This window comes from Garra rufa, chromosome 7 (genome assembly GCF_049309525.1).
Source record: "Garra rufa chromosome 7, GarRuf1.0, whole genome shotgun sequence".
NCBI lineage: Eukaryota > Metazoa > Chordata > Actinopteri > Cypriniformes > Cyprinidae > Garra > Garra rufa.
Genome location: NC_133367.1, coordinates 7,380,784 through 7,404,158, shown reverse-complemented (window position 1 = coordinate 7,404,158; position 23,375 = coordinate 7,380,784). Strand labels below are relative to the sequence as shown.

General features: G+C 35.6%; 2 protein-coding genes and 1 long non-coding RNA gene across 3 annotated transcripts; all 3 read left to right on the top strand.

Annotated features, from left to right (window-relative positions):
• Window positions 1–2,709: 2,709 nt before the first annotated feature.
• fndc10 (fibronectin type III domain containing 10) lies at window positions 2,710–4,121 on the top strand. Its single transcript, XM_073844836.1, has 2 exons — window positions 2,710–2,791; window positions 2,971–4,121. Exon 2 carries the CDS (start codon window positions 3,074–3,076, stop codon window positions 3,884–3,886), a length of 813 nt encoding a protein of 270 aa, XP_073700937.1. The 5' UTR covers window positions 2,710–2,791; window positions 2,971–3,073; the 3' UTR covers window positions 3,887–4,121.
• A 10-nt stretch (window positions 4,122–4,131) lies between these two features.
• LOC141339209 (uncharacterized) lies at window positions 4,132–4,835 on the top strand. The gene is made up of 2 exons (XR_012355908.1): window positions 4,132–4,268; window positions 4,361–4,835. It is a non-coding gene; the product is annotated as an uncharacterized lncRNA (long non-coding RNA).
• A 1,186-nt stretch (window positions 4,836–6,021) lies between these two features.
• Window positions 6,022–21,450, top strand: ssu72 (SSU72 homolog, RNA polymerase II CTD phosphatase). The gene is made up of 5 exons (XM_073844109.1): window positions 6,022–6,209; window positions 6,981–7,124; window positions 13,632–13,771; window positions 13,853–13,971; window positions 20,739–21,450. The coding sequence occupies exons 1-5, from the start codon at window positions 6,130–6,132 to the stop codon at window positions 20,838–20,840; spliced, it is 585 nt and encodes a 194-aa protein (XP_073700210.1). The 5' UTR covers window positions 6,022–6,129; the 3' UTR covers window positions 20,841–21,450.
• The last annotated feature ends 1,925 nt before the right edge of the window (window positions 21,451–23,375 follow it).

Below are 23,375 nucleotides of genomic sequence, written 5' to 3'. Positions count from 1 at the left end.
GTTGGAAATGTTCAGTACTAATGGTCTGTTCGACATTGCAGGACCAGGAATCTTTTCACTTAAATGTTTATTCGTTTCAATGACATTTATTACTTTATTCTAATTACGTTTTTTACTCAAAAAACTCTATGTTTTTGAAAGATAAAAATTTTGGTGTTTAACACATTGTTTCAGAAATGCAAACTATTAAAGATTGAAAATTAACGTGCATTTGTTTGGTTTTATTTTAAGTAATTAAGAAATATGACTGTTTGTAAAATGAATGAATCGTTTTTATTAAAAACCTAAACCTAAAATGAACCTAAAAAACCTAAAACCTAAAATTGAGCCACAAGAAAACTTCTTTTTTATAAGAAGCCATATTTCTAGAACCCTTTGTCGTAGATACATTCTGATTATTTAAAATTATAGAAAACATCCTTAAATTACTTTAGATACTTTCGCTGTACTTCTGCCTCATTTTCCCTTATCTTGAGGACCGCATAAGTAAAAAATTTTATAATAACGTTATGGGAACATTAGAATAACGTTAAAAAACTAACATTCTGGAAACATTAAGAAAAATTCTGTCTAACCAAAACAAATCATAAGAAATAACATTCTGGAAACCAAAAACTAACATTCGGGGAACATTGTAAAAACACTAGGGAAACATTAGAATAACACTCAACAAACCAAAAACTAACATTCTGGGAATGTTAGGAAAACTTTCCTGGCTAACTAAAAAACAAGTAATTAAAAATAACATTCTGGAAGCCAAAAACTAATCTTCTGGAAACGTTAGAATAATGTTCAACATAGCAAATCTTCTGGAAACGTTAGAATAACGTTCAACATACCAAAACCTAATGTTTTGGGAATGTTAAGATAACCTACCTGGCTAACTAAAAACAAATTACATAAAATAATATTCTAGGAACCAAAAACTAAACTTCTGGGAATGTTAGAATAACATTCAACAAACCAAAAAACTAACATTCTGGGAACGTTAAGAAAACTTTTCTGGCTAACCAAAAACCAACCATAAGAAATAACATTCTGAAACCAAAAACGAACTTACTGGGAACATTATAATAACGCTAAGGAAACGTTAGAATAACGTTCAACAAACCAAAAACTAAGATTCTGGGAACGTTAAGAAAGCTTTCTTGGCTAACCAAATCAAACAAAAATAAAAAAATAAAATAAAATAACATTCTGGAAGCAAAAACGAACATTCTTGATATGTTCTGGAAACACTATTGTTCTGGGAACCAAAAATTGTTGGGATAATGGTTTTAAGGGTTAGTGTGTGGCCAGTAAACCTGGATAGGCTATGTTCAGTACCCAGCTAATAAGAAATATTCTCAGAAATGTGGCAAACGCTCGGGTTCTCCCAGATGAACAACAGTTCTTCCAGTAATATTAATAGAATGTTCGTTCAAAGTTTTTTAATAACGTTCTCAAAATGTTAGCACAAAAACAAAATGTTTTTTTGTCTAAAGTTTCTAAATGTTACTGACAAAAATACATTAAATGGGTCAAAATGGTCGATTTTCCCTTTAAGCCAAAAATCATTACGATATTAAGTAAAGATCATGTTCCATGAACATATCTTGTAAATTTTCCACCGAAAATGTAAAAATAGTTTTTGATTAGTAGGTATGCATTGCTAAGAACTTCATTTGGACAACTTTAAAGGCGATTTTCTCAATATTTAGATTTTTTGCACCCTCAGATTCCAGATTTTCAAATAGCTGTATCTCGACCAAATATTGTCCTATCCTAACAAATCATACATCAATGGAAAGCCCAGTAATTCATGGTTTTGTGGTTGAGGATGACATATGTACAGGAGTTAAGAGTGTGTGTGAGTGTGCAAAGTGCTGATGAAGTCGCGTTCGTTTCTCTTATTCTCGAGGGTCTTATTAACCTAAGTCTGATTCGGCATGTTCCCGTCATTAGTCGAAGCGCTGACTCTATCCTCCAGATGAACATGAGTGTGTTTGTGTGTTTGGACCAACATCACCATCACAGACTCTAATCAGCTCATCATTATTATGAGGAATTCATTCGCTCGTCCACCGTGCGTCATCTCTACGTAACACTTGTACCCGCCCTTTTTTACCTCACCTCAAGAAGTGTTAAAATGCTGATTCAAGATAGTTTTCAGTTCACTAATTGTTTCAGTTTCCGATCATTAAACTGTCCTGGTGAAATACTGACGATGAACACTAGATGGAGTCATATTCAAACTGACGAACAGCTGAAAATAGCGATCCAGATGGAGGACAGACATTAGAAATTAATGGCAAATGAAATGCGCAAACACAGAAATAACAATCTTTATGATATATAACGATTTTAAACGTCAGTTTGAAGAGATTAAGATAATATTGTTGACGATGCTGTTCAGCTATTATGTTTTGACGTGTTTTCAAAATGTTTTATTTACAAAATTGGATAGTTGCTTCCCTTATACACTTCCAAGAGTATCATAGAATTACCATACTTAATATAAAAAAATATGATTTGTTTTAATTAGGCTAATAATGTCAGATGCTAGCAATAACTCAACATGAATAAATTGTTTACCAGCAGACAATCTACCCATAAGTAGGTTAATTTATTTGGTATAGGGCATAAAACGAAAACACGTCTTTTGTAGAACAGCTAACGTTTCGTGACGGAGATGAAGTGAGAGTGAATGAAAGCCAGAGGGAATATGATAATTAATAGTGACGCGCGCGCACTCGGACAGATGCTCGCTCTCGTTCGGCGGCTGCAGCGGGAGATTTTCTCGTCCTCTGAGGTAATAATCTTCATCTTTATTTACATTAAATCTTGACGTACGACACCAGTCTGCTTATTAATATTATATCAGCTCGTTCTGAATTCGGATATTCGGCCGTTATTATGTTAATCAAAGGCCGGTGTGCAGCATGAGTCGGTGTTTTGTGTTCGTGTTCATTCTGGGCTTTTTTCTTGCAGGTCGTCGCGCACCGGTGTGATGGCGACCGCACGTTCTCCGTTATTTTCAACATCTGCTTTCAACACTCTTTGTCAATGTTAATGTTTAACCCATAAATCAGACATGACACCCCGTCAGGGATCGGTTCTCCTCCGCTGCGCGGTTTTGCTCGTCCTTAGCCGCGGGGGTTCTGCTTTACCGAACCGGACCAGCAGCGTCCGCGATGCGCAATATGAGCCCACCGACAGCAATAATACCGACTCTCTGGGAGTCATCGAGCGGATACCAAAGCAACAGGACAACAGCAGTACTGTGAGGTGGTGGCATGTCCTAGGCGAAGTCGGGCCCTTGTGCGCATACCGCACTCTCGGCGATGGTGACCCCGGGCCACTGTGCTTCCGCTACGCCCAACCTGATTTCAGGTGCGCCAGCGCTTCCTGTCAACAGGTGAGCTCGCCTGGTGGGCAGCTTACGGCGAATATCCTGTCTAATGGAAGTGTGTTCATTCAGTGGACGGTCGGTCAAGAGGCTCCGCTTGACTCAACGAAGGGCCTCACGCCGGGGCAAACGGGCGGCTTCAGGCTCAGCTGTTGGTGGAACGGCAGCTACACGCAGTTTGAATGCGCTGGGGTGCATTTGGGCAGCAGCTGTAGGGACTATTTACTCAACGAGCTGCACACAAACGTACCCTACCGCCTGTGCGTGCGGCCCTATGCCCTCGAGCAGGCTGAAGCCTGCGTGGAGTTCAGCCTTGCGCCTGGCGGCATGCAGGATATCGTTATCGCCATGACGACGGTGGGCGGAGCCATCTGCGTGATGCTGGTCATCATTTGCCTGCTGGTGGCGTACATCACCGAGAACATCATGAACCCGACGGCGCAACACACGCTTACCGCGCAACACTCGCACAGATCGCACTTACACACGCACTTGTGAAAACGTAAACGCTGTAACGTCGCAACCGTCACGCAAAAACACACGCATTTTGCTACAACTCAGGATCCACGTAGAACTGTTGCGCTGCTCCTGAGATGCACTTTCACGACAGTAAACTTTCGAAAATTAACCATTGTTAAAATTACAAAAATCAGCCATAATTTTGTTAGGCTAACCATAGTTTAACCATGGTATTTGTAGTAAAACTGTGGTTATCCAAATAGTAGTCAATATGCCAAAAACCACGGTTAATTTCCGTAAGGGTACTAACACCGGCTGTGTTCGGAATGGCATACTTAGCTACTAGGCTACTTTAGTGATTATTCTGAAATAGTAGTGAGCTACTTTGCCACATGATCTTATCATGTTGCACGCGAGTGGCGTCCACTTCGTAGAAAAGACTGTTTGCATGTTTCACCACAATTTACAATTTTGCCAAACAAATAATAATAACACAGTATACCACAGAAATAGTAATAATATGGAATGATATGACTGTGTGCTATTCTGAACATAGCCATACACACTTTGAAATACACCACAAGCTTTTTTCTTGTGTTTATGTGCATAGTCTCATTTAATAATCCCATTTACCAAAAAACTGTGCACTCTCATTGATATTTAGACTGATAGCTATATTAATATTTGTTTTAGAACTGCGAAATAACCGCATACGACGGCTTTGTGTAAGGTAATAACGTTTCAAGGCTTAGCGGGTGCAGTAAGGAAATAAAGGGATGCTGTAGATTTGTACTCTGATGTTCTGTGTGTCAAACCCAATAATTTACAGTATGCCTTATCTTTACACGACTCTAATTCTAATTCTGAGTTAGTAGTATTCACCAAAATAAGGACCCACTGACTGGAAAAAACAGTCATTTGAATACTGTGCTTTTTTTCCTCTCTGTAATACCTTTTTGTGTCAATAAAAGAGGGTGAATTTAATGAACTGGCTTGGTTTGTGTTTGGTTTTATTTCCTAAATGGAATCGATATGCAGAAATGAGACCCTGGACCACAAAACCAGTCTTAAGTAGCACATTGCATAGGTCAAAATGATCATTATCATTGTTATTATTAGGTTAAATTATTTTTCTTAGTCGTCTGGGCCTCTGGTCATTTTTGACTAAAAAAAAAGGTATGTTTTGAAATTTAAAAAATCATAGCTTCATCGGATTGAGATGACACTTGGTGACTTTTGTTGCATTAGCTATGTGAGCACACAAAAAAAATCACTGATATGATTCGGATATGTTAAAGGGTTAAAAAAATAGTCACACATATCTCCTTTGCAGACATAGGAAATGAGTAGGTAATGTGAAAAACTGTAATAATTCAGAGAAGTTTTTTGGTGGTACAAGCTACAAATCAGCCACTGTGCTGAAAAAAAAGTTCAGCAATCAAGCAATTTTGTTGCAATCAAGCAATAATTGATGTATTTTCTTAATTTCCCTTTGACCGATTTGGCTTTGGTCACTTTTGACCATGAAGGAGCCAACCCTGCTGAAGAAAACAGCTAAAACCAGCCTAGGCTGGTTGGCTAGTCTTAGCTGGTTTAAGCTGGGTTTAGCTGGCCAGGCTGAAAAAGTGGCCAAAACCCCTCTAAAACCAGCCTGCTGACCAGCTAAAACCAGCCAACCAGCCTAGGCTGCATTTGACTGTTTTTTTTTTCTTCACCAGGGAAGTGTGACTCCTAAACGAAGAGGCCCAAAGGGTTTAATTTATGCCAATATCAATGGGATATTACGTAAACATCATGTTCCATGAAGATATTTTGTACATTTCTTATTGTAAAAACTTAATTTTTACTTAATTTGAACAACAATTTTCGCAATATTTTGATGTTTTGCAATGAATATTTTTAAATATTTGTATCTCAGGGCAAATATTGTCCTATCCTAACAAACCATACATCAATGGAAAGCTTATTTATTCAGCATTCAAATCTTAATTTCAAAAAGCTAACCGTTGTTTTGTGATCCAGGGTCACATATTATACTGTCATCCAACATCTAAATGAAGTACGTTTTCCTTCCTCATTTTGATTCGCGGTGTTTTGGTGAGGCCTCAGCGGAAGCCCCGCCCACTCCTCCTCCCCCCATTGTGACGCCTCACATTGACAGCTGCGCAGCGCAGCCGCCATTTTCTCCCCCTCAGCGGATCCGAGTAGAAGCGTCGAACCGAGCTCTCGTGCCGAACCGATCCCTCAAACTCGCTCCACTTTCACCGGGCTTTTAGTTAGCGATGCCGGTTGATCCGCTTCGTGTCGCGGTCGTGTGCTCCAGCAACCAGAACCGCAGTATGGAAGCGCACAACATCCTGAGGTAACGACGAGGAAAAAAAAAAAACAGCCGAAATCGAGCTCGACACCGCGGGCTGTCATCCGCCTCATCGTTATTTCTTCCGTCGTTCTTTATCTTCAGCTTTCGATCGGTGTCCAGTCGGTCCACGTGCGGTTTGGACTCGAACCGGGAACAGTCAGATCACGAGAATCCAAACGAACCGAGTCAGAATCTTTCAGAGAAACCGCTAGTTTTACTCTATTTTACAGAAAACAAACTCTTTAGAAACACGGAAGCTGGTGGAGATCGTCTAAAAGCTTAAAGTGAAAATTGGAGAAAGTTCTTGAAAAAAGTAGTCAGGCTCAGGAAATAAAGAAAGACTTAGATTTATTTTGTAATACTGAGGTAATGATGGTTACAAAACCGTACTGCAGTACCACGCTACAGTAGTGGCAATACTATGGTACTTTGTGTAATACCATGGAAGCTTTGTTTAGCCAGAATAAATAAGTAGAAGCGATAGAGTACAAAAATATAGACCTTAATACAGTTTGCCAGGAGTGAAAACGAGGCTGTGAGTGACTCACTGACAAAAGCTTTCCGAAAATAAGACGATGACTCCACAAAGCCATTTTAAAAGTCTTAAAGGCGTGTTTGTCCCTCACAGCCTCGTTTTCATTCGTCCAATAAGTTGATGTAGGTCAGGTAAGCGACGATCTCAGGTAAGTGTCCGCAGGTCAGGGAGGATTTGAGTTGACGTCTGTTTCTGTTCTGATGTGTTGTGGTTTCTCACTGTGTCTCTTATTCCTACAGCAAGCGAGGGTTTGATGTGCGTTCCTTCGGCACGGGAACCCACGTGAAACTCCCGGGACCGGCTCCGGACAAGCCCAACATTTACGACTTCAAAACCACTTACGAGCAGATGTACAACGACCTGGTCCGCAAAGACAAGGAGCTGTATCCCTAGCATACACACAGAAATACAATTGGATGGGAGCCCCAGAGTCAAACCAAAGCCTCGGTTAGATGTTTAGTCGAAAACGTCAAAAATGAACACTAGAACCTCTAAATTATTGGCGCCGATGGTTTTATGAAGAACCTTGAACATCCTATAGCTTTCCTCTCCACAATAGGTTGAAAATAAGTACTTAAGATGATTTACTTAAACAGTTATTGGTTATTTAAAAAATTTAGGCTTGCGAAAGTTCTTTGAGGAACACAAAGTGGTTGTTTTATGGGATCACTGTACAAAACCTTTATTTTCAAGCGTGATTATCTTAAAAATTGCTATATGTGACCCTGGAGCACAGAATATAATTATTGATATTTCTTTAGGGCCAAAAGTCAGTGGGATATTGAGTAAAGATCTTGTCCCGTTAAGATATTTCCTATCGTAAATGTATCATAACTTAATTTAATTAGTAATATGCATCGCTAAGGACTTCATTCGGACAACTTTTAGGCGATTTTCTCAATATTTAGATTTATTTGCACCCTCAGGGTTCAGATTTACCAACAGTTGGATCTCAGGCCAAATATTGTCCTATCCTCACAAACCATACATCAATGGAAAGCTTATTTATTACTTTCATTGACCTTGGTTTTGTGGTCCAGGGTCACATATAATTCAAGTCGTAAGAGCCTCAATGCTTTACTGAAAATAAGCGACTGCAAAGACTTAATAAACTCCATTTTTGGGATAGTTCAACCAATAATTATCATTTTCTGATATTATTTACTCTCCTCATTCTGTTCCAAACCTGTATGGCTTTTTATCTTCTTCTGTGAATCTCAACGAAAGGTATTTTGAGAAATTAATGTCTGGTAGGGTTTGCTTCCCAATGTTTTTCAGAATATGTGTTTCACCAAAGAAAAACGTCATACGAGTTTCGAACGAGATCAGGACTAGTAAATAATGACAGATTTGTAACTTCTCTTTAGGACCCACCTGTTAGACACAAGAAAACACGTCTGAATTAACTAGCAAAGAAACAAGCTTATATTTACTCAAAGCACAGTTTGATGGTCAGTAGATCTTCTCTGAGGCTCGTCCGGTTTGGATGAAATCTTTCCCAGACTCTGATTCATGGAGTTCACAGGAAAGCAGGTCACAGATTGATTCCTGTAATGCGTCACACACGACTGCGGTGGATTAAACTAAACCACGCTGGAACTGAGTTAGCACAGTCAGGTTTGGGCAAGCAATGCTTTTGCCATTTTTAGACCAGATCGAACCACAATCCTCAGACAGCTATAAACTCAGAATCCTTGAATGCATTTTTATGAAGTGTCTTTAGGCTTTTGATAGCAAACCCATCACAGATTTAGTTCATCAGAAGAGGTTAAGTTTGTCAGTTCTCCAGAGGATCAGATGTGGGATAGTTGAGGACTCTTTGATCAGTCAAGCATCTCTAGTATTAGTTGCTGAAATCTAGATGTGAATGGTTCCTCACATCACGTCTCATTTCTTTATAGATTGTGTGTTTAAGCAGCTTTTTTGCTCTCATTTTGATCTGGAGAGTAGGGTTTTTTTTTCTGAAAATTCTAGTTAATGTTTTCACGTCAGACTTTACTCTAACAGAGTGTAAAAGCATATTTTTTGTGCTTTTTGGGGAATCTATTTCCCACTTTTTGATGCACTCGGTGTTCCCATTCAAAAACCACTAGTATATAAAATAAGCTTTTTTTATGAACTTGTTTTCTGTCAGTCAGCACAGGGTTTTTTCTTTTTGAAGCTGATTGATTGTAGATCTAGTAAATCTAAGCTGAGGTTTTTATTTATTTATTTTTTATATAATTATTGTGCTTTTTATGGAATCTATTTCCCACTTTTTGTTACAATCGTGTTTTCTTTTTTGGAGCTGATTGATTGTAGACCTGCGGTTTTAAGTGTTTACTGCCTTTAAGTGTTTACTGCCTAATATTATTGTTTCTTTTTGGAGATATAATATTCAATACATTTTTAACTAAAACTTGTTTAAATCTGAAACATTTGATACATTTTTTACTGAAACTTGTTCAAGTTTGATACATTTTTTACTGAAACTCGTTCAAATCTAAAATATTCAATACATTTTTAACAAACTCGTTTAAATCTGAAACATTTGATGCATTTTTTAATGAAACTTGTTCAAATTTGATACATTTTTTACTGAAACTTGTTCAAATCTAAAATATTCAACACATTTTTAACTAAAACTCGTTTAAATCTGAAACATTCAATGCATTTTTTACTGAAACTTGTTCAAATTTGATACATTTTTAACTGAAACTCATTAAAATCTGAAACATTCGATGCATTTTTATCTGAAACTCGTTCAAATCTAAAATATTCAATACATTTTTAACTAAAACTCGTTTAAATCTGAAACATTCAATGCATTTTTTACTGAAACTTGTTCAAATTTGATACATTTTTAACTGAAACTCATTAAAATCTGAAACATTTGATGCATTTTTTACTGAAACTCATTCAAATCTGAAACATTCGATGCATTTTTATCTGAAACTCGTTCAAATCTAAAATATTCAACACATTTTTAACTAAAACTCGTTTTAAAATCTGAAACACAAATAATGCTTTTCTCACACTTTTTTTTAGGAATCTATTTCCAAATTTTTGTTAAAATCATGGTTTCTTTTTGGAGCTGGTTGATTTCAGACCTCTGTTTTTAAGTGTTTATTGCCTAAATTATCCACAAATGTTTTTTGTTTTTTGGAGCCGATTGATTGTAGACCTCATTAATCTGAGCTTAAACCTCAATTTTGGGTGATATTGCCAAAATGATTCACAAATAATACCTTTTTTCACTCAAAAACAAATTTTTTACTATTTTTTTTTTTTAGGAATCTATTTCCCACTTTTTGTTACACTCATGCTTTCTTTTTTCACCTTAATCTTTGGGTGATATTGCCAAAATTATCCACAAATAATGCTTTTTTCACTTAACTTGAGTTTTTTTTTTTTTTTTGTACTTTTTGGGGGGTATTTCCAACTTTTTGTTACAATCATGGTGTTCCCATTTAAAAACAACTAGTGTATAAAATCATGCTTTGATTTTATCTTTTTATCAAAAATTATCCCCAAATAATGCTTTTTTCACACTTTTGGGAATCTATTTCCAGACTTTTGTTAAAATCGTGGTTTCTTTTTGGAGCTGATTGATTTTACACCTCAGTTTTTAGTGTTTACTGCCTAAATTATCCACAAATAATATATTTTTTAATAATTTTTGTACTTTTTGTGAATTTATTTCCCACTTTTTGTTACAGTCATGGTTTTTCCATTTAAAAACAACTAGCGTATAAAATCATGCTTTGATTCAATCTTTCTATCGGCTTGTTTTCTGTCAATCAGCGCAGGTTTGTGTTTCTGATTGATTGTAGACCTCATAAGACCTATTTTTAAGTGTTTTTTTTCCCTAAATTTTCCACAAATAATGCTTTTTGGGGGGCTGATTGATTGTAGACCTCATTAATCTGATCTTAAACCTAAGTTCCTGGGTGATATTACCAAAATTATCCACAAATAATGCTTTTATATGTATAATTGTTGATATATATACAATTTTTAGGCATCTATTTCTGACTTTTTGTTACAATCATGGTTATTTTTTGGAACTGATTGATTTTAGACCTCAGTTTTGTAAGTGTTTATTGCCTAAATTATCCACAAATAATGCACGTTTTAGAAGCTGATTGATTGTAGACCTCATTAATCTGAGCTTAAACCTAAGTTTTTGTGTGATATTACCAAAATTATTCACAAATAATGCTGTTTTTTCTCTCAAAATTGGAGATGAAAAATTGCATGTATTCAGATCAATGAGACTATGATCAATCAGCTCCAAAAACAAATACAAAACCTGTGCTAACGGAAAGAAAACAAGCTGACAAAAAGATGAAATCCCAAGTTTTGGTGATAATACAGCATGAGGAATTTACAAGCCATTTTTTAAAATCTCAGTCTTTTCATTTTTTTATCAGAAACATCAAATGATGTAAAGGATTTTCAGTAAATACCACAAGACTCAATACACTTCCGTTCAAGATTTGCAGTCTGTGAAAACAAGCTTTAAAATGTTTGCAGAATTTGTCACTTGTTTGAAAAAAAAAATAAAAAATCATTCACCTGATAGATGAGAAAATGTTCAAAACAGTTTAAAATGGTGTTTAAAACAACCCAGATTTGCAATTTAAAAAAATAAATTGTCCCTGCAAAAACAAGAATAGAAAAATAGATTTGCAACGATATGAAAACTGAAACTCTTTTTCAAATCTGAAATATCTGATACATATTTAACTAAAACTCTTGTTTTAAATCTGAAATGTTCAACACATTTTTAACTGAAACTCATTCAAATCTGAAACATTCGATAATTTTTTTTTTTACTGAAACTTGTTAATCTAAAATATTCAACACATTTTTAACTAAAACTCGTTTAAATCTGAAACATTCGATGCATTTTTAACTGAAACTCGTTTAAATCTAAAATATTCATTACATTTTCAACTAAAACTTGTTTAAATCTGAAATATTTGATACATTTTTAACTAAAACTCGTTTAAATCGGAAACATTTGATACATTTTTTACTGAAACTTGTTCAAATCTAAAATATTCAATACATTTTCAACTAAAACTTGTTTAAATCTGAAATATTTGATACATTTTTTACTGAAACTTGTTCAAATCTAAAATATTCAATACATTTTTAACTAAAACTCGTTTATATCTTAAACATTCGATGCATTTTTTACTGAAACTTGCTCAAATTTGATACATTTTTAACTAAAACTCGTTTAAATCTGAAACATTTGATACATTTTTATCTGAAACTCGTTAAAATCTAAAATATTCAATACGTTTTTAATTAAAACTTGTTTAAATCTGAAACATTTGATACATTTTTAACTGAAACTCATTCAAATCTGAAACATTTGATGCATTTTTATCTGAAACTCGTTCAAATTTAAAATATTCAGTACATTTTTAATTAAAACTTGTTTAAATCTGAAACATTTGATACCTTTTTACTGAAACTTGTTCAAATCTAAAATATTCAATACATTTTTAATTAAAACTTGTTTAAATCTGAAATATTTGATACCTTTTTACTGAAACTTGTTCAAATCTAAAATATTCAATACATTTTTAATTAAAACTTGTTTAAATCTGAAATATTTGATACATTTTTTACTGAAACTTGTTCAAATCTAAAATATTCAATACATTTTTAACTAAAACTCGTTTATATCTTAAACATTCGATGCATTTTTTACTGAAACTTGCTCAAATTTGATAAATTTTTAACTAAAACTCGTTTAAATCTGAAACATTTGATACATTTTTATCTGAAACTCGTTAAAATCTAAAATATTCAATACATTTTTAATTAAAACTTGTTTAAATCTGAAACATTTGATACATTTTTATCTGAAACTCGTTCAAATCTAAAATATTCAATACATTTTTAACTGAAACTCATTCAAATCTGAAACATTTGATGCATTTTTATCTGAAACTCGTTCAAATTTAAAATATTCAGTACATTTTTAATTAAAACTCGTTTAAATCTGAAACATTTGATACCTTTTTACTGAAACTTGTTCAAATCTAAAATATTCAATACATTTTTAACTAAAACTTGTTTAAATCTGAAACATTCAATGCATTTTTTACTGAAACTCATTCAAATCTGAAACATTCGATGCATTTTTATCTGAAACTCGTTCAAATCTAAAATATTCAATACATTTTTTACTGAAACTCGTTTAAATCTGAAACATTCAATGCATTTTTTACTGAAACTTGTTCAAATTCGATGCATTTTTATCTGAAACTCGTTCAAATCTAAAATATTCAATACATTTTTTACTGAAACTTGTTCAAATCTAAAATATTCAATACATTTTTAACTAAAACTCGTTCAAATCTGAAGCATTCGATGCATTTTTATCTGAAACTCGTTCAAATCTAAAATATTCAATACATTTTTAACTAAAACTTGTTTATATCTGAAACATTCGATGCATTTTTTTACTGAAACTTGTTCAAATTTGATACATTTTTATCTGAAACTCGTTCAAATCTAAAATATTCAATACATTTTTAACTAAAACTTGTTTATATCTGAAACATTCGATGCATTTTTTTACTGAAACTTGTTCAAATTTGATACATTTTAACTGAAACTCATTAAAATCTGAAACATTCGATGCATTTTTCAAATGTTACATTGTTAAAACACCTGATAAATGATGATAGTTTGCCTGGTTCACAGCAGTCTGGAGAGCAACAGCACAGTGAGAACAGTTTCCAGAGGCAGAGATTGAGTTTGACCAATAGATGGCGCCAGAGTGTTATGTGTTTCCAGTGTTTTAACCCTTTGTTAGCCACAGCGTACAGTGCGTTCTGCAGTGTTTTTGTCTGTGTTTGGTCTTCCTTGACGGCGGCGCTCCTCAGATACACACAGAACGGCATCCTGCACATGCTGGACCGCAACAAGCGCATCAAGACGCGACCGGAGCGCTTCCAGAGCTGCAAAGACGTGTTTGATCTGGTGATCACGTGTGAGGAGCGAGTGTACGACCAGGTGCTGGAGGGTGAGGAGCGTCTGTGTGTGTGTGTTCACCAGTGTGTGTTTGTGTCTGAGCTCCGGAGTAATGTGTGTGTGTCTCCTTCAGACCTGAACTCACGCGAGCAGGAGACCTTCCAGCCGGTGCACGTCATCAACGTGGACATTCAGGACAACCACGAGGAGGCCACGCTGGGAGCCTTCCTCATCTGTGAGCTCTGCCAGTGTGTGAGTATACTTGTCAGTCTGTGGACTTACTGCTGTCACCTGAATAAACTGCTTCTGATGCATTCATTATGCTCATGATTCATGGACTGCTTTGTTTCTCATCAACGGTGTGAGGGATGTGTGTGATAAAAGCATCCTGGTGTTGATCGATTGAGTAACTGACACACTTTTGACACACACAAAAACATAAAAATCAGAATATACAAAATTAACAATATAAAAATGTGTATAAAAATGGATTAATATTTTTTGAATTTCTTTCAACAATTAGTTTAACTTATTTCAGCTTTGATTTCAGTTTAACTTCATCTATTAAAATAACTCAAACTAAAACTGAATAAAAACTATACCAAGATAAAAAATATAGAAATGGCTAAATTAGATTAAGTTTACGTCATTTTGCCATTTCTGTTTCTTTATATATATATATATATATATATATATATATATATATATATATATATATATATATATATATACACGCACACACTGCCACTCAAAAGTTTGGCTCAGTAATATTTTTATTTTTATTTATTTATTTATTTTAAGTTTCTAATGCTCAAAGTTCAATTTATTTGATCACAAATGCAGAAAAAAGTAGTATTATGAAATATTGCAATTAAAAATAAATGTTTTTTTTTATTTTAATATACTTTAAAATAGAATTTATTTCTTATTTCTGTGATGCAAAGCTGAATTTTCATCAGCCATTACTCCAGTCTTCAGGGTCACATGATCCTTTATAGAGCCAATAAATAAATATATATATAAATAATTTTTTTCTTTATTTATATATATATATATATATATATATATATATATATATATATATATATATATATATATATAGTTTAGAATTTAGTATTTTTGTTATAATTTTAATTAAATAAACTCGCTTTTGGATCTATTTAAAAATAAAAATATAAAACAAAAATAAATACAAAATATTAATAACTATAATACTATTTCAAAAATTAAATGATAAAAGGTTAAAACTGGTTAATAGCAATTTCAGTCAAAGGTACTTGAGAAGTGCTTGAGTTATTTAAACGCAGTGTATCTATGAAACAAGTGTTTAATGTGTTCAATAAGCACGTATCTTTTTGCGCAATTCTAAAAACATCATACTTTTCCCCGCTTATATCATTACAACTATCGAGCTCAGCCAGTAGTAGCACTGACAGCAGATGAACCGAATCACTTGAGTGAGTCATTTAGGCTGGAGTCGCTTCGATTGATTCAAACTCATGACTTTGATCATTCAGTTCAAACGATTCACTAGCAAACACCAGATCGAATTAAAAGACATTCATTTTCAGATTTCAACATCGCTTGTAATCATATTAAAAAGCAAATAGTGATGAGTGAAACTGAACTTTTAAATCTCCAAGTTAAACCATTGTGTCGCAAAATGATTCACTGTTTCGAAGCGCTTCAATCGGATCAGGCATCACGAATCATTTGGTTCAGATCAGGATTTCACATCATTTGATGTAGATTGAGACTTCGGAGCGGGTTTGTGAACCATTTTGCGAATTGAATGATTCAAATCGAATGATTCGCGATTTGAAGTCCCGATGAATCATTTGATTTAGACCAGATCTTCATGATTTAGATCACATGAATCATTTGGTTGAATCAGGATTTTACATTGGAACTTCTTTGTGCGTATCAAAAATCATTTGATTTTAGGGCGATAAAATTGATTATTATCAACAATGAAAATCATGGACAAGGATTCTCTTTATGGATTAAGGAGATCCGCCCACAGTCCTCATACAACTTCAGAGAATCACATCAAATTAATTTCTATAGACACAATGCATCTAAAAACCGTGGAGGAAACAGACTGAGATGCTGCAGGAGAGTTACGGGATCCAAGCTGCACAAAACATGCAATTCCTTATTTTAACCCTTTAACTGTCACCCACATTTTTTAAAATAGGCATGAAAGTGCACTATCCAAACTTCAACTCTTGTAATTCATGAACACTTTGGAATACAGATCTAAGGTTGGTCTCTGTTTAAAGAAGATAATCAGATGATTATTGCAGAAGTGCGATTTTTAAAAAACTAAAGTATCAACAAATTATAGAAGTTTAAATTTACTGTAAACAAAATGCACTGTACAATTATTATTATATTTTACATATATATAACTGCTATTATTATAAGAGCCAACATTCATAATTAAATAAACACAGTATTTGTGATGACCAGAAGCTGACACAGAGTTTTGAAGAAATGTTGGCTATTTTTAGAGTAAAACCCGGTATATATCATAGTATCTATTTTGTGAAAATAGACTTTGATTCCCGAACTTACGCCGAGAAACACAGAAGTGTGAAAAAGGCTAATTGGTTAGTCCTCCAATACACATAAGCTCTTTAGTAACAGTAGGCTATTTCTAATGATAGAGTTATGGCTGTTATCTATTTAGAAAAAAAATAATAGTCAAGCGCTATATAGTGTTTTCTTCAGACATTAGTTTTTTCTCTTTATTCCGACCGGTGGTCTAATAAATGAAGCGCTGTTTTCATAGCATTCAGTTGGCACGCTTGTTTGAAGGACTTTGTGATTTTTGTCAATAAATTAAAAACTGGTATTTAAGCCAATTAATCAGAAAAATAATCGACCAGCTAAGTGATTATCAAAGTAATCGTTACTCGCAGCGCTATTTGATTTAGATCATAACTTTTTTGACTTTTGACAATGAATCGTCTGATTCATATCGTGAATTCGGCGCCCAGATCGCAAATCATTCGATTCAAATCTAGATTTCAGACCACGAATCAAAATTGTGGATCTTGAATTGTGAATCATTTGATTTAGATCGGAACCTCAGTGCGGGTTTGCGAATCGTGGTTTAGATTAGGACTTTGGTCTGTTAATTGCAAATTATTTGATTCAAATCTAGACTTTAGACCGTGAGTCGTTTGATTCAAATCTAGACTTTAGACCGTGAGTCGTTTGATTCAAATCTAGACTTTAGACCGTGAGTCGTTTGATTCAAATCTAGACTTTAGACCGTGAGTCGTTTGATTCAAATCTAGACTTTAGACCGTGAGTCGTTTGATTCAAATCTAGACTTTAGACCGTGAGTCGTTTGATTCAAATCTAGACTTTAGACCGTGAGTCGTTTGATTCAAATCTAGACTTTAGACCGTGAGTCGTTTGATTCAAATCTAGACTTTGGACCACGAATCAAAATTGTGGATCTTGAATTGTGAATCATTTGATTTAGATCGGAACTTCAGTGCGGGTTTGCAAATCGTGGTTTAGATTAGGACTTTGGTCTGTTAATTGCAAATTATTTGATTCAAATCTAGACTTTAGACCGTGAGTCGTTTGATTCAAATCTAGACTTTAGACCGTGAGTCGTTTGATTCAAATCTAGACTTTAGACCGTGAGACGTTTGATTCAAATCTAGACTTTAGACCGTGAGTCGTTTGATTCAAATCTAGACTTTAGACCGTGAGTCGTTTGATTCAAATCTAGACTTTAGACCGTGAGTCGTTTGATTCAAATCTAGACTCTAGACTTTAGACCGTGAGTCGTTTGATTCAAATCTAGACTTTAGACCGTGAGTCGTTTGATTCAAATCTAGACTTTAGACCGTGAGTCGTTTGATTCAAATCTAGACTTTAGACCGTGAGTCGTTTGATTCAAATCTAGACTTTAGACCGTGAGTCGTTTGATTCAAATCTAGACTTTAGACCGTGAGTCGTTTGATTCAAATCTAGACTTTAGACCGCGAGTCGTTTGATTCAAATCTAGACTTTAGACCGTGAGTCGTTTGATTCAAATCTAGACTTTAGACCGTGAGTCGTTTGATTCAAATCTAGACTTTAGACCGTGAGTCGTTTGATTCAAATCTAGACTTTAGACCGTGAGTCGTTTGATTCAAATCTAGACTTTAGACCGTGAGTCGTTTGATTCAAATCTAGACTTTAGACCGTGAGTCGTTTGATTCAAATCTAGACTTTAGACCGCGAGTCGTTTGATTCAGATCTAGACCTTAGACCGCGAGTCGTTTGATTCAAATCTAGACCTTAGACCGTGAGTCGTTTGATTCAAATCTAGACTTTAGACCGTGAGTCGTTTGATTCAAATCTAGACTTTAGACCGTGAGTCGTTTGATTCAAATCTAGACTTTAGACCGTGAGTCGTTTGATTCAAATCTAGACTTTAGACCGTGAGTCGTTTGATTCAAATCTAGACTTTAGACTGCGAGTCGTTTGATTCAAATCTAGACTTTAGACCGTGAATCGTTTGATTCAAATCTAGACTTTAGACCGTGAATCGTTTGATTCAAATCTAGACTTTAGACCGTGAGTCGTTTGATTCAAATCTAGACTTTAGACCGTGAGTCGTTTGATTCAAATCTATCTAGACTTTAGACCGTGAGTCGTTTGATTCAAATCTAGACTTTAGACCGTGAGTCGTTTGATTCAAATCTAGACTTTAGACCGCGAGTCGTTTGATTCAAATCTAGACTTTAGACCGCGAGTCGTTTGATTCAAATCTAGACTTTAGACCGCGAGTCGTTTGATTCAAATCTAGACTTTAGACCGCGAGTCGTTTGATTCAAATCTAGACTTTAGACCGCGAGTCGTTTGATTCAAATCTAGACTTTAGACCGCGAGTCGTTTGATTCAAATCTAGACTTTAGACCGCGAGTCGTTTGATTCAAATCTAGACTTTAGACCGCGAGTCGTTTGATTCAAATCTAGACTCTAGACTTTAGACCGTGAGTCGTTTGATTCAAATCTAGACTTTAGGCCGTGAGTCGTTTGATTCAAATCTAGACTTTAGGCCGTGAGTCGTTTGATTCAAATCTAGACTTTAGACCGCGAGTCGTTTGATTCAAATCTAGACTTCAGACCGTGAGTCGTTTGATTCAAATCTAGACTTCAGACCGTGAGTCGTTTGATTCAAATCTAGACTTTAGACCGTGAGTCGTTTGATTCAAATCTAGAATTCAGACCGTGAGTCGTTCGATTCAAATCTAGACTTTAGACCGTGAGTCGTTTGATTCAAATTTGGACTTTAGACCGTGAGTCGTTTGATTCAAATCTAGACTTTAGACTGTGAGTCGTTTGATTCAAATCTAGACTTTAGACCGTGAGTCGTTTGATTCAAATCTAGACTTTAGACCGTGAGTCGTTTGATTCAAATCTAGACTTTAGACCGTGAGTCGTTCGATTCAAATTTGGACTTTAGACCGTGAGTCGTTTGATTCAAATTTGGACTTTAGACCGTGAGTCGTTTGATTCAAATCTAGACTTTAGACCGTGAGTCGTTTGATTCAAATCTAGACTTTAGACTGTGAGTCGTTTGATTCAAATCTAGACTTCAGACCGTGAGTCGTTCGATTCAAATCTAGACTTTAGACCGCGAGTCGTTTGATTCAAATCTAGACTTTAGACCGTGAGTCGTTCGATTCAAATCTAGACTTTAGACCGTGAGTCGTTTGATTCAAATCTAGACTTTAGACCGTGAGTCGTTCGATTCAAATCTAGACTTTAGACCGTGAGTCGTTTGATTCAAATCTAGACTTTAGACCGTGAGTCGTTTGATTCAAATCTAGACTTCAGACCGTGAGTCGTTTGATTCAAATCTAGACTTTAGACCGTGAGTCGTTTGATTCAAATCTAGACTTTAGACCGTGAGTCGTTTGATTCAAATCTAGACTTTAGACCGTGACTCGTTTGATTCAAATCTAGACTTCAGACCGTGAGTCGTTTGATTCAAATCTAGACTTTAGACCGTGACTCGTTTGATTCAAATCTAGACTTTAGACCGTGACTTGTTTGATTCAAATCTAGACTTTAGACCGTGAGTCGTTTGATTCAAATCTAGACTTTAGACCGTGACTCGTTTGATTCAAATCTAGACTTTAGACCGTGAGTCGTTTGATTCAAATCTAGACTTTAGACCGTGAGTCGTTTGATTCAAATCTAGACTTTAGACCGTGACTCGTTTGATTCAAATCTAGACTTTAGAACGTGAGTCGTTTGATTCAAATCTAGACTTTGGTTTGTGAATCATTGGTTAAATTCAGGACTGCAGACTGAGGATCGCCGATCTCTGGAACTTTGTCGCGCGTATTAAAAACCATTTGATTTAGGTCGTAACTTCGAAGCGGGTTTGCGAATCATTTTGATCGAGATTGTGAATTCGGTGCGCAGATCGCAAATCATTCGACTCAAATCTAGATTTCAGACCACGAATCATTGATTCGAATGGTGTATCTCGAATTGTAAATCATTTGTATAGATGGGAACTTCGGATCGCGTTCACGAATCAATGTTCAAATCAAAGATTTAGATTTTTGTCTTTTCCAGCTAGTTGCCAACGCAGCACTTCTCATTTTCATGTAGTAAAATAACTCGAATAGAAATGGAAACTATAATTACATTTTTTTTTGTTAGACGTTTAGAATGTTCTTTTATGTTTTCATTAACATTTTAATTGAACTCCATGGTACTGGAGTTTCTATGTTACATAATTAAAAACAAGTCAATAAATAATTCAAAATATTATGCTATCTCAGTAATTATGTGTAAATTGACATAAGAATGGTTTTATCAACAAGACTTTCCATTCTGCTTGTGTTTGATGAACATTGATAAATCTGTTCTGGAGCAAGTTTTCGTTCTCATGTAATCTTCGAAATGTAATTCACTGTGTTGCATAAACCTTACATAAATGAGCCAATGAGCACAGGAAGGGTTTTATAAGAGATTGGTTCTCTCTCTCTCAGATCCAGCACACAGACGACATGGAGAACGAGATGGATGAGCTTCTGCAGGAGTTTGAGGAGAAGAGCCACCGGCCGTTCCTTCACACCGTCTGCTTCTACTGACGCTCATCTCCACGCACCGACTCTGACGCGACACGCACATCCAGCGCCTCAGGACCCAAACCCTGCCGCTGGCCGTCGCACGCTCCTCTCTCTCTCTCTCTGTCTCTCTCTCATTCTGTTTACCGCCAACACAAACCTCAGAAGACAAGATCCTAACTCCGACTCCAAGTCCTGAGATGTTGGTTTTTGATGAACGGCTGTGGTTTGGAAAGCTGGATCCTGCTGTAAACGGACCTGAAGGAACACCGAGAGAGAAGCAGACGGTTCCTGGTTTGAGCGTTTATTACTAATGTGACGGCTCTGTTCCCGCTGGACACTGACTGTATCTGACGATCACGTCTTTCAAACAGATGATTTATTTAGAGGATGCACCCTTTCGTAACTCTGGCAGACGGGATGCGATATCTTTCGGTTTCCTCACGAGTTTATTTCAGCGTTATTTAAGGATGGGGTTCGATAACCTGTTTTTTGTTGTTGTTTTTCTTTAATTTTGTAAATGAGAAGACGATTCTGTAATCGTACCTGAAGCAGCCCAGAGTGCCTGAAATTATTCTTGTAAATATTGCGCTATAAATGAACGGATGAATGAATAAAGCGTTGATGAATCTCACTCAGTGTTCGTTTTTCTTTAAAAAACGGTTAGTTCCATTCCTCAATTCTGATTGGTCAGCAGCTGTGTCGTGTTCATGATACGGCACTGCTATGACCGCTTCACTCAACGGTTTTGTGTATCATTGAACCTCCTTAGCAACCACCCTTAGCAACGTAAACACAGCTGCAGCAGTTAGGGACTACTTTTTACAGCGGAAGGCAGTTAATGATTTTACTTTATGAAAACGTACAACCTAATATATATAAATTAATATATTTTTTTGATTTTAATATTTTTATTGTGTGGTAACCGTTTTATAAAAGCAATAAGGTACTTGAGGCCGTGCTGTATCGTGAATAAATCACGGCTTCGCGTCGTGCCTAACAACGCCCTTCAGCCGTGATTTATTTTATCTCGTACCTTATTGCTTAATTAACCAACGGGTCAGGATTATTACGTAATTATAGGCCAAAGTATCTACTCTAGGGGATGTATGATAAATGCAAGCTTTAATTATTTTAAACGTTCAGTTAAAGCAATTCAGCAAAAGCCAGATTAAAAGAGCCATTCATTTTCAAAGGCCAACGTGGTTTGTGATGATCTTAAAAAACTGAATCTGAATCAGCGAAACGCGAAATGATTCACTTTTTGGAAGTGTTCCAATCAAATTTGCGTATCGCGATTCATTTGATTTCGATCGGAACTTTGGAATGGCTTTGCGATCCACGGCCCGATGTCCTGATCTGAAATGATGGTTCAAGAATCATTATTTAGATCGGGACTTTAGTGCATTTGTTTCAAATCGGGACTTCGGACCGCAGATTACGAATCGTTTCATTTTGGTGGGATTTCGGATCGCGAATCATTTGGTTGGATTCGGGACTTGGACTGCGGATCGCGATCCATTTGATTCAAATCTAGATTTCGGATTACAGATCTTGATTCAAATTGGGAATTCGGCACACAGATCGTGAATTGTAAATAATTTGAACTTCAGTGCAGGTTTGTGAATCATGGTTTAGATCGGGACTAATCACATCTGATTCAGATCACAATTTGGTTCAAATCTAGATTTCGGACCACAAATCATTAATTCAAATTGGTGAAATGATCGCAAATTATTTGACTTGGATCGGGATTTTGGATCGCAAATCATTTGGTTTAGATTGGAACTTTGGACCGTGAATCGCGAATCATTTGGATGAATTCAGATCTCGAACTGCGGATCGCAAATCATTTGATTCACATCAGAACTGCGTTGCACGTATCAAAAATCATTTTGATTTGGATCCTAACTTTCCGGACTTCTGACCGTGAATCATTTGATTCAAATCATGAATTTGGTGTGCAGATCGCAAATCATTCGATTCAAATCTTGACTTTAGACCACAAATCTCGATTCACATTGGGAATTCGCCACACAGATCGTGAATTGTAAATCATTTGATTTAGATATGAACTTTGGTACGGGTTTGTGACTCATGGTTTAGGATTAGGACATTAGACCGTTAATCGTTTGATTCAAATCAGGAATTTGGCGTGGATCGATCATCTGATTTAGATCAAAATTTGGTTCAAATCTAGATTTCGGACCACAAATCATTGATTCAAATTGGTCAAATGATCGAATGATCGTGAATCATTTGATTTAGATGGGGATTTCGGATCGCAAGTTATTTGACTTAGATTTACATTTGGTTGGATTCCAGACTTGGACTGTGGATCACGAATCATTTGATTTAGATCGGAATCGTGAATCATTTGGTGGAATTCGGAACTTTGGACCATGAATTGCGAATCATCGACTTCGGAACTTGAACATTGATTCAACAATTGTTGAATTCCAGGACCGTGCGAATCATTTGATTCAAATCAGTAATTTAGACACATAAAACTGGATCATTTTTCATATTTCTTTATTTTTAAGTCAAACAGTAGAAAAC